Here is a 14,502-nt window from a genome sequence, read left to right as displayed (position 1 = left end):
ACTAACAGAAGTATTGGGAGCATAAGCTTTCGTGGGTAAGAACCTCACTTCTTCAGATGCAAGAAGTGAGGTTCTTACCCACGAAAGCTTATGCTCCCAATACTTCTGTTAGTTTCAAAGGTGCCACAGGACCCTCTGTTGCTTTTTACAGATTCAGACTAACACAGCTACCCCTCTGATACTTTATACATGTGAGTACTTCAATGGGACTACTTCATGGGTATAAAGTTATTAAAACATGTAAGAGCTTCCAGGAGTGGGCACTTCAGTCAGTCATGTCAATATGCCTAATTTCGTCAAGCTGCAGTCTGAGGGTTTTGGTATGAGCAGTGAACACTAAATATGCTAACATCAGAAGACACACTTTACATATACAATACATTCACATCAACTTAGTGCAAAATACATATAGATTTGTGCCAGTTTCAGTGGTGATGGCCATGAGAATTTCTGTGGAAGTATAAGCAATTTTGAATATAGTGTTAGGAGCCAGTGACCTGGTGTTAGAGCAAATATTTTAAATACCTAAGTACCAATTACCTCCAAAATTTATTTTTGAATAATAAATCTATAACCTACTGTAAACAGGTGCATATGGAGATATTGTGATAGGTGCTGCAGAAATACTGTGGTAGCTAGATTAAGGCAGGGCTTTTCAAAGGGGCATAAAGGCACCAGATGCTCAACTTTCAATGGGTTTCAATCGGTACTGGGAGCCAAACTCTCTTAGGGTTCTTTGAAATTTCCAATCTAAATGGTGTGTGTAGTAAGGCTTTAAAATTACACCGAGTCACCTCAGTCAAATCACTTTTCATGAGGTTCTTTGATATGAGGGGCACACACGATACATAACATCTCAGGGTATGTCTACACCGGAGCTGGAAGGTGTGCTTTGCAGCTGAGCAGACATACCCACACTAGCTCCGATTGAGCTAATGTGCTAAAATTAAAAGTGTAGTTGCAGAGGTATGAGCAGTGGGAGGGGCTACCTGCCCAAGTATGTACTTAGGGTCTCAGATGGGATCATACTCAAGTGGTTAGCACATCCCACCACTTGTGCCACTGCAGCTACACTGCTACTTTTAGAGCACTAGTTCAATTAAAGCTAGTGCAGGTACGTCTGCTTGAGCTGTAAATGACACCTTCCAGTTTCAATGTACGCAAACCCATAATGTCAAATGAAAAAGGTAAACTTGGAAGTCTGGGTGTGGGCAGTAAGAAGTCTCTAAGCCTGATTTTCATCAGTGTACATCAATTGACTTCAGCTGAGATACCCCTGGTTTACACCAGCATGATTAGAGTATCATATCCTCTGTACTAAAGAAGTGCAGGTTTGAGATTGTTTTAAAGATCCTGCTACTCACAAGAAATTCAGCACTGAGTATTGGTAGGTTGGAATAGCCTAGAAGTAGCAGCAATTACTTTTTCACCATCCGCAGAGAGCAGAGGCTGCTTTGGGGATAAAATGACAGGCAAGTCCATTATGGATAGGTGTGTGGTACTCAGTAGTAACATGGAATTAAAAAGTTAAAATTAATATAGTTATTAAAATGCCACCTATTACGGTTTTGCTCTAGAAATTAAAAGTTGGAAACAAGATATTCTAAATCCTGATGATATGTATGATTTGATGAAAGTAGACACTTACCATCTGATACTTTACGTTCACAGTTAAGCAAATCCCTGCAGATGCGTGCTGGGTTATCCCGAGTGCCGAGGGGGTTCTTGATACTGTGCAGTAAATTGCTGAGATAGTGTAGCGTTTTGAATATCTCTGCACTGTGATCTAGTAAAGTTACTTCAGTATTCTGGTAGCTCTGCCGTTAGCAACAATGTTATCACAAAAACACCATAGCAGCAGAGCATGCAGTTAAATCAAATGCCCATTGGAGACCACATGCAGAAATGAAAGGTGTTTATGATGCATGCAGCCGGCCACGTATGAGATAATAGAAATGATTTATTCAAATTAAAAATAATTAGTACAATTTATTAAAATTATTGGAGCAAAGGAGTTACAGTCAGGTTAAAAATCATGCAAAAACATTGTTATAATACATGGAAATGGAAATTTGAATGCCCAAAAAAGAAAAAAAAAAAAAAGAAAAATTAGTTCATTTTATAAGTGATACCTTACACTGTCAGATTTTGAACAACAGAGTTAATAGGTCCCAATTCTAAAGGCACGTACAAATGTGCTTAACTTTACACATGTGAGTAAGTTCACTGCATATGCGTAGTCCTATTGACTGCAATGACTCTACTCACATGCATGAAGTTAAGCGTAAGTGATTGATGGATCAGGGCCTTAATGACAGTCTCATTTGTAGGCATGTAGCTGAATGTATACACTTCACATTGTATAATGGATTGATACTTTCCATCCTCCTTAATCATATTTAAACATTAGAAATACTGTGGTTTTTAAAACTTGACCTAAATTGCATCCTATATATCCAATTGTGTTTAATCATGTTATACATGGGTTAGTTTTTCCTCACAAAACAGTTTCTAGTTTTTCTGTTTTCAATAAAGCCTTTGTGAAGAAGCCATGTTTTGGCCTTAAAAACCCAACTCTTTATACATTTTCTAATGTATGTGCCAATGTAAATAAAGCAAGATATATTACCTCCATTTGTAGTGCACCATTTGATTCAATCAAGGCTTGAATAGCAGCATTGATGTCCATTTGTTTCTGTGTAAACCAAAGCCATTGAAGATCAGCAGTAAGATCAACAGAGAATAAAATTAAGGGTGTAAGTTCTTCAAGTATGGCTGCAGAAATATACTAGTTATATCTGATGAAGAATTTGGAAGTCTTTTGATTAAAACATATTGCACATAAATGTGTATGTATCAAAAAGGACAAAAAAAAAATGCCTTCCCCAATACCTCTGAGGTCTCCTCATTATTTAGTTGAATGCTCCACAGCCATTAAATTACATACTATGTGAATTCTTACTTTTAAAAGGAAAAAGCAAATGGCAGAATGAAATGGAATACTCTTATTTTAAAGAATTGTAATTTAAAAAAAAAATTACTTTAGTTTCTTTTATCTAAAATAAAACAAACAAACAAAACAAAAAATCCCCCCAAAAATCTCAAACCAAAACTATTGGCTCCAAACCTGTCTGCCATCTATCTAATCTAATACATCAACAGTTACAAATACTATTTATATATGGAGAAAAAGGTGATATTTACTCTCCAAACAAGATACACAAAGAACAATTCAGTCTCTAGTCAGGCACATACAACATGCGCCAGATTCCCTAGTCTCTTTCCACTACTCGAGTGGTGAAAAGTGCTATATCTTGCCAGCTGAGAATTCCTTTGATGCAAGGGAGTCCTCGGCTGGCATACAACTAGTTCAGATGCCTCCGATACCTCAGGCCACCCTAGTCCCCACTGTAGGGGAAATGCCAGAGTGGGAAGGGGTGCATCATCTGTCATGCCATGGCCTGAATCAGGAGGGTGGCCCAGGAAGGGGGCTGCCCAATAGAGCAGAAATAATAGAAAAGGACTAGAACACTAAATCCAACCTCCCAGTAAGTGCTGGATAATAATCCCCTAGAAGAAAATGGATACATTTAATGTAAACTGAAAGAGCATCTGGTGAATGACATACCCAGGAGCATCCTACTTCCCTTCAGAATTTGTATATGCTGAATTCCTGCAAGTAAGCTTTTAAACTGGAGTGAAGTTTACGTAGGCCAAGCATGTGAGCATGGGCATGTGATTTGCCCTTTTAGGACTCTGCAACATGGTAGCACTACTAGAACAGAAGATGTCAGATAAGAGGTTTAGCATAGCAACTATATCTGAGCTTAGATATTATAGTGATGAGTGCTAAAGAAAAAACATTGGAATTTCACTTAAAATGATGGAGGAGGCAATACCCTATGAAGAGGGTCTCAACATTTTCACTTTCAACAATGAGGGAATGTGTTGTAGTTAGCACAATTATGAAACTTACTCTTGGACCAGGTACCCCAGGTGGACCCTAAAAAACAAGAGAAAGCAGTTATTAGGTATTGCAGGCCTCTTTAAATCATACATGCAAGGAGAACCTAGATAAAAATAGCTCTTTATACACTTACTGGTGGACCTGGATGACCCTGTGGTCCCTGAGGGCCCTAGGAGAAAGGAAGATAAAATGCATTAGGGTTAAAAAAAATCCTTCTACTTTTGATTTTTTTTTTAAATCAGAAAATGCCATAATGAAGTGTAGTCAGCTGTAATCTGCACAAAGATTTCTTGGTAGAGCTGCAGACCATTTGTCTTCATTTCTGAATGTACTGCATTGTGCATTTTTAAAAAGTGAGTGTTGTTCTTGTGAAAGGTGCCAGGCTAATAGTGCTGGATACCAAAACAACCCTCTGTTTGTCCGATCACACTTGATATTAAGAATACATTTATAAATAGTGTGCAGAAGGTTAATAAATGTTTAATAGATTTTATAAGCATGTCACACATGGGTAGTATGTGTTATGGATAGCTATAAACACATCAGCACAAAGTGTTATAGATGGTTATAAAGAATCTCTTAATTTACTGGACTCTAATAATTGATCAACCATTTATTAAAATATATATTAATAATTTATTAGCCCTTAATAAACTATTTATAAAAGTACACTTAATACAAAGTGTGACATTTGATCCAGGACATGGAACACTTGCATGATGGGCCCTGACATTGCAGGCTTCTCTCCTTTTAATCCAAGCAACATGTCACCACCATCCCCGACCCCAGAGGAACTTCCTTTAAGGGTGGAATTAAGCAGCAGGAAGGGAGGGGGAACCAATTACAATCAGTAGGGGCCTTGCAGGGAATAATGTGTACAACACACACAAAAAGTTAACACAAGTAGAAAAGGAAAGAGCAAAGTCTACACCTCGGGTATAGACCTCACAAAAATCACATCCCTAACCAACACCGTTATACCAGCAAAAATTTCTAGTGTAGACCTGGCCAAAACCCACATCCTAATAGTAAACCATTTCATCTGTTCCTTTCAGTTCTCTAACTAACACACCAACAAGTAGTATGTCATTGAAGAGACTTCAAAAGAAACATCTGCATAAGCATCACCGAACAGAACAACTGTGAGCATGATCCTGCATCTCAAACTGCCAACCAAATCAATGGGAGTTTGGGGTGTTTAGAGCATGCAGGGTTGTGTCCCATGCTAGTCCACACACATTTAAACGGAAGGATGCCAGATTAGATCATATAAAAGAGACTAATTTGGGTAACTGAGACTTTTCAGATCTATCAATCTCTAGAAACACGTTGGTCACATTCTTTAGCCCATGTGATGTAAAATTCATGGGACAGAACACATGGTAGCTAAGTGAGAGCGCATTTGATTTTCAATGAGAGCTGTTACGATGACCTTGATTCAGTCTCCATAGCCCAAATCTGTATATTGTGAGTGCTGCTGTTTTATAAACAGCTGTATAGTAATTATGGAGGGGAGTTAAAACTGAGGACATTTCTTTATGTTTAGGTTTAGCTTTGCTGTTTTTTAATGTGAAGGCATTAAGGGCTGAGTCAGTTCGGATATTTAATTTTGTCAGCTTTTCAACCACCACCTACTATCACTGGGTCCTACTTATCTGGTTTCACCCAGTGTATGCATATTCAAGCTATAAGCCACCACCTCCATCCTGCAGACCAACATCTACTGTAATTTTACAGAGGCACCATTGATTAGTGGTTAATGTAGGGGAACAGTAATATAACCTAAAACTGCTGATTCCTAACTCTGCCACTAACACTATATGATTTTGGCAAGTCATGTAACGTCACTCTGCCTCTCTTATTCCATCTACGGCTAATACTACTTACCGACCTTTAAAAGTGCTTTGAGATCTTATACTTAAATAGGCACAAAGTATTATTATTGTTATTATAAAACTGTTGAGAAATGATGTTAGCAAAATCTTCCATATGACTACTTTGGGTCAGATTCTCAGCTGATGTAAATCAAGTGAGTGCAACAGTGCTATGCCAGTTTATGCCAGTTTAATTAACCAGATCAGTAGCAGGTTTGTTGTCAATCTGTCTCAAGGATCCTTCAAATCAATGGGTGTATATTACTGTATTCTTTGATCATGCTTAGCAAAGTGCATCTGATATCTTTATTGGTAGAAAAAGAAAGGGAAAGGGTGAAAAGAAACTAAAAGAATAATTTCCACAGAGTAAAGAGATACTTATGTATCTTGGTTCAGGACTGGGTTACACAATGGCCAAGTTACAGCAAGATGTGAAGGCTTCAATGATCTATATTGCCCTTATGTAAACACTTATTTCTGGTGAATAGATGTCTTTGTTCTGTGTACAGTGATTCAAAACTTTCATTGGATTTCTCTAATAGCCGAAGGATTCTATATTTTTGGTGTATGCACCACAACTGTATGTCTATAGAACTATTTTAAGACACTTGAGATTTATAGAGAGGGATTTTATTGACAGTTGTATTGTTCTGATGAATTTAAACTGTTCTATAAAGAGGTGATGTGACTCAATCTGCCTTGATCCACTATTTTCTTGCTAATCAAATCCCATATGAAAAGGTAAATACTGCTACATGGGGCAACCCCTCTTGGGCATATTACATTTCTTAAATGCTTTAAAACATCAAGGCTCTACATCAATTACTTTTACAAGCCTTTTAAACATAACAAAATTGCAAATAGTATGTTGGAAATTCTGTTGAAACATTATAAATGCTCCTTTCTGCCACAGAGCTGCAGTAGAAGGTTAAATTGCACATTTTATGGATTAAGTTAATTGCAGAATATTCCCCTGGAATGTACAGGATTAGCTTTATTAATCTACTTAAATGCTAATGTGATCAAAGGATAAATAAAGGAGTGAGAAAAGTATAATTCCAGTTCCTTAATACCAAAAACAAAGAATAAAATGAATTATTTTTAGTGTACCTTTAATCCTTTCAAGCCCTTAATTTGACTGCTAGCACAAAAGGCCAAAGGCCTGAACTCCATTCTTTTCTCTTTGATACCTAAAAATTCTGATCCTACAAACATTTATGCATGTGCTTAACTTTAAGCATGAGCAGTCAGTGACAATAGCACTACTTACATGTTTACAGTTAAGCATGTACATAAGTGTTTGCAGGATCAGGACCGTAAACACAGTTGGCCTGATTTTTAGAGGTGCTGAGCACTCATAACTCCTATTTGACCTAAAGAGAGTTGTGGGTGCTCAGCCTCTATGAAAATCAGCACATATGGTTTTGATCATCGTCTCACTTCTACCACCTTATGCCAGTGTAACAATGCTGACTGGAGTGAATGGAATTCTTCCTGAGTTACACTAGTGTAAGTGAGAAGAATCACCCTTTACATGTTTTTATGTCCCATTTTATTGAAGACAATATAGAATCATAGAATGTCAGGGTTGGAAGGGACCTCAGGAGGTCATCTATTCCAACCCCCTGCTCAAAGCAGAATCAATCCCCAGACAGATTTTTGCCCCAGGAAGGGCTAATAATGTGATCCTTGGATGCATAAATGGGAATTTCAAGTAGGAATAGAGAGATTATATATACCCTCTGTGTTTGGCCTGATGAGACTGCTGCTGTGTCCGGTTCTGGTGCCAACAATTCAGGAAAGATGTTCATGCCTTATAGTGATAGACTCAAGGAGTTTAATGTATTTAGCTTAACAAAGAGAAGGTCACAGGGTGACTTGATTACAGTCTATTAGTACCTACATGGAGAAAAATATGTACTAATGGGCTCTTCAGTTTAGCAGACAAAGGTATATATAACAAGATCCAATGGCTGGTAGTTGAAGCTAGACAAATTCAGACTGGAAATAAATTGTAAATTTTTAACAATGAGGAAAAAGTAAATAAGGAAGTATTATTTACTCCTTCTCATAACACAAGAACTAGGAGTCACCAAATGAAATAGGCAGCAGGTTTAAAACAAACAAAAGGAAGTATTTCTTCACACAATGCACAGTCAGCCTGTGGAACTCTTTGCCAGTGGATGTTGTGAAGGCTGAGACTATAACAGGGTTCAAAAAAGAATTAGATAAATTAATGGAGGATAGGTCTATCAATGGCTATTAGCCAGGATGGGCACAGATGGTGTCCCTAGCTTCTGTTTGCCAGAAGCTGGGAATGGGTGACAGGGGACGGATCACTTAATGATTATCTGTTCTGTTCATTCCCTCTGGGGCACCTGGCATTGGCCACTGTCGGAAGACAGGATATTGAGTTAGACGGACCTTTGGTCTGACCCAGTATGGCCATTCTTATGTTCTTATGTTAATTAACCATTGGAACAATTTACCAAGGGTTGCGATGGATTCTCTATCACTGACAATTTTAAAATCAAGATTGAATGTTTTTTAAAAAGACAAGTTCTAGTTCAAAAGGAATTATTTTGGGAAAGTTCTATGGTCTGTGTTATCCAGGAGGTCAGACTAGATGATCACAACAGTCCCTTTTCTGGCCTCGGAAACTATGACTCTATGACAGGCATAAATCATCAGCTGAAGAAAATAATGCAGAATATTCAGAATCTTCTCATTCAGCACAGGCAGTGCTGCTGATTGAAATTATGAATATTCTGAAACTCAGTTGTGAATGTTTGCAAGGGGTAAGAATCCCTTCATTTGAAAAGAAAATGTCTGCTGCAAATACAAGAGTAGGGTTCAGTCCAGCAAAGTGTATCTGCAACTTCAAGCCAGGCTCCCTATTTAGATACAAAGATGGATTGCTGTTGAATGCTAAAAAGCAAAAAATTATGAGCCAAATCCTCAGCTGCTGTAGATGGATATAGTTCTATTGAAGTCGATGGAGCTTCACTGGCTTACATTAGCTGAAGACCTGGCCCAGCGTATGAAACCAGTTTCTGAGTTAGCTGGGGAAAGGACAGAAGAGTTAGGGCAGATCTACACTTACAACGCTGCAGTTGTGCTGCTCCAGTGCTTCAGCGAAGACACTATGGACATAGACAGGAGGACTCCCTAAGAGGCAGTAGCTATATTGATGGGAGAAGACCTCCCGTGGTCATAACACTGTCTACACCAGGAGTTAGGAGAAAATTCCCAAGTGAAGTAGTTATACTGACATAAAATGTCTAGTGTAGATCAAACTTGAAGCTTTGTTGCTTTATCTTCAATATTCCCTTTGGTAGATCTGTTTTCCTGACACTCTCTTCTCACCCCCATTAACCATGGTCAAATCTCATGAATGAAACCTTCAGGTGAAATTCACTCAATGCAGAGGATTCAGAAGCTCCTTAATGTGGGAACCCTTGTGCAGGCCTCTGCCCTGGAGTGAACTTCATCCTGTAAGGACAACGCTATTTATATTAGATCATGAAAACAATCTGTCTGCAGCCCTAAAAGCAATGTTGGTTGGCATTTTATTGATGTATAGGTAATTCAGAGGCGTAAATTAGAGAAAGTATTATACTGTAGAAAAGTACCATGCTGAGTTGCACAAGGATGGTAACAACTTCAGTGACCTATGCTTAGACCAGGGGTGGGAAAACTACGGCCCAGGGGCCACATCCGGCTCTCCAGACATTTTAATCCGGCCCTCGAGCTCCAGCCAGGAAGCATGCGGCACCTGGAAGCAGTGGCATATCCCTCTCCAGCTCCTACGTGTAGGGGGCAGCCAGGGGGCTCCGCACACTGCCCCAGCCCAAAGTGCTACCCCCACAACTCCCATTATCCAGGAACAGCGCGCAGAGCCATCTGGCCATGCCTCAGCGTAGGAGCATATATGTTCAGTTGCTGGCCGTCATGCTATCAATCTCTGCTTTTGCGTATACTCACACAGCCTGTGAATTCCTGTATCTCTATGTAAGATTACATAGAGGGATATGATTCACAAATAGTGCTGTGGTACAGGGATTAGAGAGTATCAGCTACTAGAACAGGGGTGGGCAAACTTTTCGGCCTGAGGGCCACATCTGGGTATGGAAATTGTATGGCAGGCCATGAATGTTCACGAAATTGGGGGTTGGGGTACGGGGTGCGGGGTGAGGGCTCCGGCAGGGGGTGCGGCCAGAAATGAGGAGTTCAGGTGCAGGAGGGGCTCCGGGCTGGGGCAGGGGATTGGGGTGCAGGAGGGGTTGAGGGCTCTGGCTGGAGGTGCAGAGTCTGCGGGGGGGGGCAGAGGTAAGGGGTTTGGGGTGCAGGAGGGGGCTCTGGGCAGAGCGGAGGGGTTCAGAGTACGGGAGGGGGCTCTGGGCTTAGGCAGGGGGTTGAGGTGTGGCAGGAGGTATGGGCTCTGGACTGGAGGTGCGGGTTCCAGGAGGGGCCAGAAATGAGGGGTTCAGGGTGGGTGCACGATGGGGCTCCGGGCTGAGGCTGGGGGTTGGGTGCAGGGGAGGGGGTTCCAGGCTGGGGTTGAGGGGTTCCGAGTGCGGGAGGGGGCTCAGGCAGGGGGTTGGGTTCAGGGGGGTGAGGGTTCGGCTGGGGATATTGGCTCTGGGCTGGAGATGAGAGGTTTGGGGTGCAGGAGGGTGCTCCGGGCTAGAACTGAGGGGTTCGGAGGGCGGGAGGGAGATCAGGGCTGGGGCAGAGGGTTGGGGTGTGGGAGGAGGTCAGAAGTGCAGGCTCCAGGCGGCGCTTACCTCAAGCAGCTCCCAGAAGCAGCGGCATGCCCCCCCCAGCTCCTACATGGAGGTGTGGCCAGGCGGCTCTGCGCACTGCCCTGTCCGCACACGCTGCCCCTGCAGCTCCCATTGGCCTCGGTTCCTGGCCAATGGGAGCTGCAGAGCTGGCAGTTGGGGCAGGGGCAGCATGCAGAGCCCCCTGGCTGCCCTTACGCGTAAAAGCCGGAGGGGGCACATGCTGGCGGCTTCCCGGGAGCTGAGCGGAGCCATGGCATGCGTGGAACGGTGCAAGCCCCTGACCCCGCTCCCCAATGCGAGCTTGAGGGCCGGACGAGGCCCACGGGCCGTAGTTTTCCCACCCCTGTACTAGAGTGACAAGAGGTCTTGTAGGTTCAATTCCTAACTGGGATACATTTTAAATATACAATTATTTTATGACCAGAGTCAACAAGGTCTGTGTCCAGGGCAGCATACTTATGCAAGTGGGAGGGGAGTACATGAGTCAGCAGTTATACTAATGGAAAGGCATCACAGCCAGCCACTGAGCAGTTGGGAGTAGAGCTGGTCACGAATTTGCTGATAAAACATTTTTCCATCAAAAAATGCTGATTCATTGAAACTGAAACTTTCTGGGGGGAAGTGTCAGTGAATTTCCCAATTCAAACCATTGAAAAAATGGTTTGAAATCATCAGAACATCCTGTTTCAACATTTTCGAAATGAAAAGTTCAGATCTTTTGTTTTGAAATTTAAGTTAATTTATAATAAGAAAAATGTTTTAAAAGGTAAAAATCAGAACAAAGTGTTTCAAAATTATTGAAATGAAACATTTCAATTGGCCTGAGCCGAATGTAGTTTTGGATTATTGGTTCACAAAAAATTTGGAGATTTTGACATTTCATCCCAATTCAGGATGTGAAAATGTTTTAAAATCTCAAAATTTCCCCCAGTACAGGAATACAGTTTCCTGCCCAAGTCTAGTTGGGAGTACTGTGGGAACAGCAGGGAGTGCTGCTGTCACAGTACTCTCATGGCAAGACACAGCCAAAAAATAAATATACAAACGATGTTTAGACTTACAATTTCACCCCTGGAGCCTTTTTCACCCCTGGATCCCTGAAAGAAATAGACTGTTAATCCAGTGCACTTTGTAATATTTTAGGACCTCAACCTGCAAAAACATATACACGTGAGTTACTTACTCACATCAGCAATCCTTTTAATATTAATTGCCTCATGTGTACAAATGTTGCAGGACTGGGGCCATAGTTTGTACTATAGATACATAGATTATAGACTAGACAAGGAGTTACATGAACATGACCTGCGATTTCTATATTTTGATTTTTATCCTTTCAGTTTGTAATTCCATTTTTGCTCTTTCTGAAAATGGTTAATATTATTTTTCTTTAGTCAGTTTTGCCCTGTTTAGCTGTTTGTTTAGCTAAATCTTGCAGCATGCTTAAACCATCATCATGGGGGTTCCGTGCTTAAGCCATCATAATGCTGTGAATTAAACTATATACTATCTGCAAGTGAGAAAATCCATTTCATTCCACACCACATTCTATGGGTATTTCCACATCTGTTTTTACTGCTGTCATCAAAGATATACATGAGCATTATTAATTCCCAACTACAGGCAGATTAGCCATCTCTTCTTTGCCTATATTATGTTCTTGGCCAGTTTTGCATTGTTAATATAAAATGTTAATCTAGCAATTAATCTGATGTGCATAGAATTTTAGATCTTGGTGTTTGAAAATGAGTCAGAGCTAAACCTTTTTATTTATTACAACGACAGGTTGTCTGGCTTTGTATGAAGCACATTAACAATCTTCATACAAGTACACAATTGTGGAGAAAAATTTTAGAGTAAGAGTTGTCATCTTTCCTTTTGTTGGGGGAAAAAAAATGAATGCAAATACAGGGAAACCCCGCTATAACGTTCCCCGCGATAATGTGAATTTGGATATAACGCGATCATAAGGTGGCTCCGGCCGCCCCAAGCCGAAAAAAAAAAAAAGCGGCCGGAGCACCGCCGAAGTGCAAAAAAGAAAAAAAGAAAAAAAATGGGGGCTGGAGTGCCGCCGAAGAAAAAATAAACAAAAAATGGAATGTGCCTTCCCCACTGCCTCTTCCCCCTACCCTTCTCCTTTTGGCGAGAAGAGCCATTCTTCCCACCTGCTCCTTGCTCTTCCTTTGCCCCTTGCACATCTCCCTTGCTCTCCCCAAGTGTTTCCCTCTCTCGCTGCATGGCTGAGAGCCCCCCGCTGCTGGAGCTGCACCCTTCCAGTTACTGTTATGGGCAGTTTGCAAACACAAGTCGTTTTCTGCCCAAGAGAAATTGACCGGCTTGAAACTGACTGGCTTGAAATGGTAAATCTCGCTATACCGCGACCCCGCATTTAGCGCGATCAAATGTTTTGGACCCCAATCATCGCGTTATAGCGGGGTTTCACTGTATTGTACTTTGCTGGTGTGGCCTTTTTCCCAGCAAGGGGCAAGAATGCTCTAATCCTATTTCCCTTCTCTTTCTTCACTCCAGTTATGTACATGTTACAAATACTAAATATTAACTACTGTATATTAACATTATTTTGCTGCTGTGCATTCCAACTTCATAGAGATATCAGGTGAGATCCTCACTCCTGCCCCTTTGTGTCACGAGAGGGTGAAAAGGGGCCCTAAAGCCTCATATCTGGCCAGGAGAGGATTCTCCATCACAGAAACTACTGAGAGAGCCATAAGGCTGCCTCCCAAGGACCTCTTTGCGAGCCCTGGCATAGAGTGTGTGCTGGAGATGGCGCTAGGGGCAGGAAGAATTGGATGGGGATAGGGCCACAGCAGCGCAGAGATTCTAGGCAGCGCTGTGGGCCAGAGGATGACCAAACCAGGCTGCCTTAATTTACACAGGCCTACAGGCAGTCTGTATTATGATAGGTCCTCTCCAGGATTGCGAGAATACAAAGATGATTAGAAGCCACTATGACATCTCCTCCCTGTGAGTTACAGAATCTGTGCTGAGCCAATTAGAGGAGCAGCATGGACTCTCACCCTATGTGTACTGCATTGTCAAGAAGAGAACTGGTTCACTCCAATGACACTTGCCATCTTTTAGTTTGCTCTACTTAGAGTCACATACGAAGCTTGTGGATATAGTGTAATATGAAAATAGTCTTGCTAGCTGCTGTTTAAGTTGTAAGAATCTTCTATTAAGACATAATTAAACACATGATGAAAGAACATCCTAACAAATAATGTGAAATGTAAAGGTAAACATAAGGACTTAAACTTACAGGTTTGCCTGTTGGGCCTATTATGCCTTCTTGACCAATGGGGCCAGTGTATCCCTGTAAACAAACAAAGGAATTTACTAGTTAATCATGATTTCAAAATGAAGAAAATCCCAGGAAAAACACATTCTGTTTTAAGATTGCTCAGTCTTCAAATAACTGTATATTTAAATAACACCATACTATGCCTCCATGCATAATTATAGGTCTAAAACTTTCAACAGCACAGTAATGAAGCAACACAGGATGCCATATATATTCAAAGTGCCATGTCAATGCTGGCTTTCTGAAGACTATCAACAGGTAATGAATTAGATAATTATTTTAATAATCAGTAATTATTTGTGTGTGTTTGAAGAGTCTATATATGGCTATGAAAGTCAGAGCACTAAAAGCAATGGTAAATGAAGTCTTTTGTTTACCCAAAAGCCAAATATTCCTTGTTTTGAGCTACTGTCAGCCACATCCTGAGGTATATTGCTACCCACAAGTAATCATATAAGACAACTAATAAACACTGCAAACAGAGGTTTTTCCTGTTTCATTCTGGTAAATGATAAAGCTCCTTTTGGGCAAATAGCTCAGAACCATTGTCTG

At 41.0% G+C, this 14,502-nt stretch overlaps 1 protein-coding gene across 1 annotated transcript in view; it reads right to left on the bottom strand.

Moving 5' to 3' along the window:
* Positions 1–1,648: 1,648 nt before the first annotated feature.
* Positions 1,649–14,502, bottom strand: part of COL24A1 (collagen type XXIV alpha 1 chain) — a gene marked incomplete at its 3' end in the record, with an annotated part of 230,410 nt that continues 217,556 nt past the window's right edge. Inside the window, 6 exon segments of the mRNA XM_034780084.1 lie at positions 1,649–1,817; positions 2,630–2,695; positions 3,977–4,003; positions 4,101–4,136; positions 11,690–11,725; positions 13,909–13,962. Coding sequence (XP_034635975.1) covers positions 1,649–1,817; positions 2,630–2,695; positions 3,977–4,003; positions 4,101–4,136; positions 11,690–11,725; positions 13,909–13,962 — 388 coding nt within the window.

Source organism: Trachemys scripta, chromosome 8 (assembly GCF_013100865.1).
Source record: "Trachemys scripta elegans isolate TJP31775 chromosome 8, CAS_Tse_1.0, whole genome shotgun sequence".
Lineage (NCBI taxonomy): Eukaryota > Metazoa > Chordata > Testudines > Emydidae > Trachemys > Trachemys scripta.
Note: the sequence above shows the minus strand (reverse complement) of the source record. Positions and strands in the feature narration are given on the sequence as shown.